This window comes from Sphaeroforma arctica, assembly GCF_001186125.1.
Source record: "Sphaeroforma arctica JP610 unplaced genomic scaffold supercont1.364, whole genome shotgun sequence".
Classification (NCBI taxonomy): Eukaryota; class Ichthyosporea; order Ichthyophonida; genus Sphaeroforma; species Sphaeroforma arctica.
In genome coordinates this window covers 7,249-10,672 of record NW_014040194.1, presented here as the reverse complement: position 1 = coordinate 10,672, position 3,424 = coordinate 7,249, and the positions used below count along the sequence as shown (strand labels likewise).

The 3,424-nt window shown below is 44.2% G+C and overlaps 2 protein-coding genes across 2 annotated transcripts; both read right to left on the bottom strand.

Moving 5' to 3' along the window:
• On the bottom strand, nucleotides 1-624 carry SARC_05605 (hypothetical protein; the record flags this gene model as incomplete). The annotated part of the gene is made up of 2 exons (XM_014300522.1): nucleotides 1-171; nucleotides 532-624. 2 exons carry the CDS (start codon nucleotides 622-624, stop codon nucleotides 1-3), a joined length of 264 nt encoding a protein of 87 aa, XP_014155997.1.
• A 391-nt stretch (nucleotides 625-1,015) lies between these two features.
• Nucleotides 1,016-1,288, bottom strand: SARC_05604 (hypothetical protein; the record flags this gene model as incomplete). Its single annotated transcript, XM_014300521.1, has 1 exon — nucleotides 1,016-1,288. Exon 1 carries the CDS (start codon nucleotides 1,247-1,249, stop codon nucleotides 1,016-1,018), a length of 234 nt encoding a protein of 77 aa, XP_014155996.1. The 5' UTR covers nucleotides 1,250-1,288.
• Between the last annotated feature and the right edge of the window lie 2,136 nt (nucleotides 1,289-3,424).

Sequence of the window (3,424 nt, the reverse complement as noted above, 5' to 3'; positions counted from 1 at the left end):
CTAAACATACTTGCATTCTTCGCGCGCTAAACAGTCCCTGAGCGCGTCCTCGGCCTGGTCCCACTGAGCCACTTCGCCAATATAGTCCACCGGCCGGGTTGAGAGGGCAAAAGAGAACTTGAATCCAAAGGCGCTGTAAATTCGTGTGATCATCTTGATACACGTGCCTACCTGCAATACAATGTACGATAGGCAGGCTATGAGGGTTTCCACAACATGCATGCTACCATCCACTATTTACGACTTCTTGGGATGTGACGCGATGAAGGTGTAACAATAGACTGCCCAGTCCGTGGTGACCTGGGCGTACTAATGCTCATCACTAAGATATACACCTACTAAAGCCCTCTGAAATCAAAAAAAAATCCCCCCTCCCAACATTCATACCACCGAGTTTGTGCGTTGTCCCGGCTGTTTTCTACACCATCCTGTAGGAGCTATGTGGTGGAGTGCATACATACACCTGAATGTGCATGTATAGGTATATTGATCTCAGAAAGCACGTGTATTTCAAAACAAACACATGCACACCTCAGCCGCAATCTGATCCGATGTACAGAACACGTGCGCGTCGTCCTGATGGAATTTGCGCACACGTGTCAGTCCGCTGAGAGCGCCGGCCATCTCATTTCTGTGATATTTCCAAATGGGTGCGCAGATATACTTAAAACCCAATTTGTTATGTTATGTGTATGCTTTGTTATAGTCTCATGTCCGTGTCCGATACAAATACAGGCTCACCCTTACGCTAACCTGTAATGCGGGGGACCCCAAAAAGTTATATGTCTGGGGTAATGTTTATGGGTATACTTCGTTGATGTAGGCCAAACGTTTATGTGTGCTCATTTCAGGAACGTTTTAGCCATCTCAAATCTATGGCAAATCGAAGTACGTACAATCGGCTACGCACGTCTGAAGCATATCAAAAGCTATGGCGTGTGATCGGATAGTGCCAACAGCGGCAAGTATCCGATGATTGCACTCTGCATATATATAGGATGGTTTCAGTACTATCTCAAAGGTACCGGAATGTGAGCGTGGAAATGACATCATAGCGTCTCCCATTCTGTCCACGTGCGGACATATGTGCGTACACGCGAACTGACTGTAACAAGTATTGTCTGTGGTCGAAGTAGTCCGGGATGGCACGCCCGGGATAAACCGTACCAAAGCCATTGAACGCGACTCCAGATTGCGAGGGAATGGACTTGTGTGGAGATTGACACAGCACTGTCGCGGATCCTGACATGCGTTGATTATATTACCGGTAGATCCATTGCCAAAGAAAGGGGTGCGTGTGTCCTATATTCTATCGCAGTGTTCCTTCAACAAGGACGTATGTCATGCTACTCCCTACACCACAGGTGTATGGTGTGATATTATTATTGGCATTGTTCTACATCTCCCGCTGCCGGATAGTTTACACTCGGTGACTCCCACTGGCAACTACACCCGGACAGCGACCCAGTATAAATAGTACACACGCCTACATGCGTTATGAAGACGTGTGTATCGCTCCTATTTAGTGACCAGGACGACTTGATAGTGCCTCACTCGCAAAATAATGCACACCCGAAGGAGCTATACTTTCGTGCCAACACTCCCACTTACAAGTAACACGGATACCAATACAGTACGAACAGTACATACATGGACTGGGAAGACGTTACTAAAATGTGTTTATCACTTCTTCTGAGCAACGATAAGATAGTACTGCGCCCACATAATAATGTACACACAAATCAGTTGCACCTCAAGCGAACATCAATATTTCTACAAAGGTCGTGGCACACAAACTCAACTCGTATACATATCACGTACATCGCGTCGACAGAGAACAATCACAAGCAGCAACTCTACCACAACGATGCTTGCAAGAAAACACGGCATACAACTCTGTGTGGACAGATAGGGGCTTTTAAAGACACGAATTTACCGGTGGAGTGCGCTGAAGTCGGCCAGTCGTATCGGGAGGTCGCGATAGGAGTGAATCTACGCCGGTGCATGGTGTGAGAGGGTGATAGAAGAACATGAGGTCACAGGCTGGGTGGAGGTAAGCGTTATAGAGTACCAACATATACATATATATATATATATGCATATACATATACATATACATACATACATATATAAACACATCTAAATATATATACAAATTCATTTACATTTAAATACAAATACATTTACGTAGTTTGCGTGCAGCATACAGGTAGAACGTACGAGATACTGGGCTACATGCAACCGGTGACCACGATATATACAGGAAAAAGCATCGTGTATTCAGGATAAAAAATCTTCCTTAGCGGTAGCCATATGTTCCGTGAGCTATATATCTATGGCGAGAGCAGTGCATTCTGCGTTGAAGTATATGCGTGGGAATACCTGGTTGGCGAAGATAAGGCAATGGCCAGGGCAGTTCATGGGCTTCATTGCGAATTCCTGATGGTCCTCCTTATGCTCGTCGTGCCCTGGGCGACTCTGTGATTCAAATGAGCATTTCTATGCGATAGGCGTAGTCATTCTTCAAAGCAATGTTCTTTGGGTCTCGATTACAACTTGTCGATACGATTGTGAGATTCATATTTTTTTTATGAGGGTGGGCGTATTCCCCCAAGGTGTACAACTTGCTTCTTGATCCGAAGTGATCTTTACAAATGGGTTGTTCTGTGCGTGATGTGGTTGAAAAGAAAATTCATATACTTATTGCTGTTGATGATGAGATATAATAGAATACTTACCAAGTAAAGCGTGTGTAAATTCACAATGATAGTATTCAATAAAGACTGAGTTTTGTACAAGTACCCGGCTATTAGCTCGGATGAAATAAAACTATCAAGCTCAGACATAGTGGTAGCAGGTGCAGTATAGGAAGCCGTCATCACTTCTGCACGCTAATGGATAGCAAAAACTGGAAATACTTGCATGCCCTCCAGTCCAATACCTACAGTATATACCCTATATAAATCAATACATGCCAGAATGCGTATGCGACTATCAACTCAGTCAGAATACTGACTTTGGCAATACTAACTTTCGACTACCATATGTATGCTGATGAAGTGAGACGACATGTTCTGTGTAGGGCATTCACGTACCCCTGCATGCTCTGCATCAGGCGACGACTCCACCTTGCTCGTCTCCAGATGTGACCCCGCGTTGATTGTGAACATTTCATCCTTGTATAGTTGCCAATGTCCACTGGTTAAGATGATATGACATAGATATGGGAGAACTTGATTGGTAAAACGAATCATTTTAGGCAACTGTATAACTAGTTGCCAATGTCCACTGGCTAAAATACTATATGGTCATAGATACACGAGTCAATTTGATTGGTGAATGAATCCACTTGAGTAACTAGGAGTGTAGATGCCCAATAGAAGACAGGCTTTTACACCTGTACGTAGCTCAACAGCATTAGAAA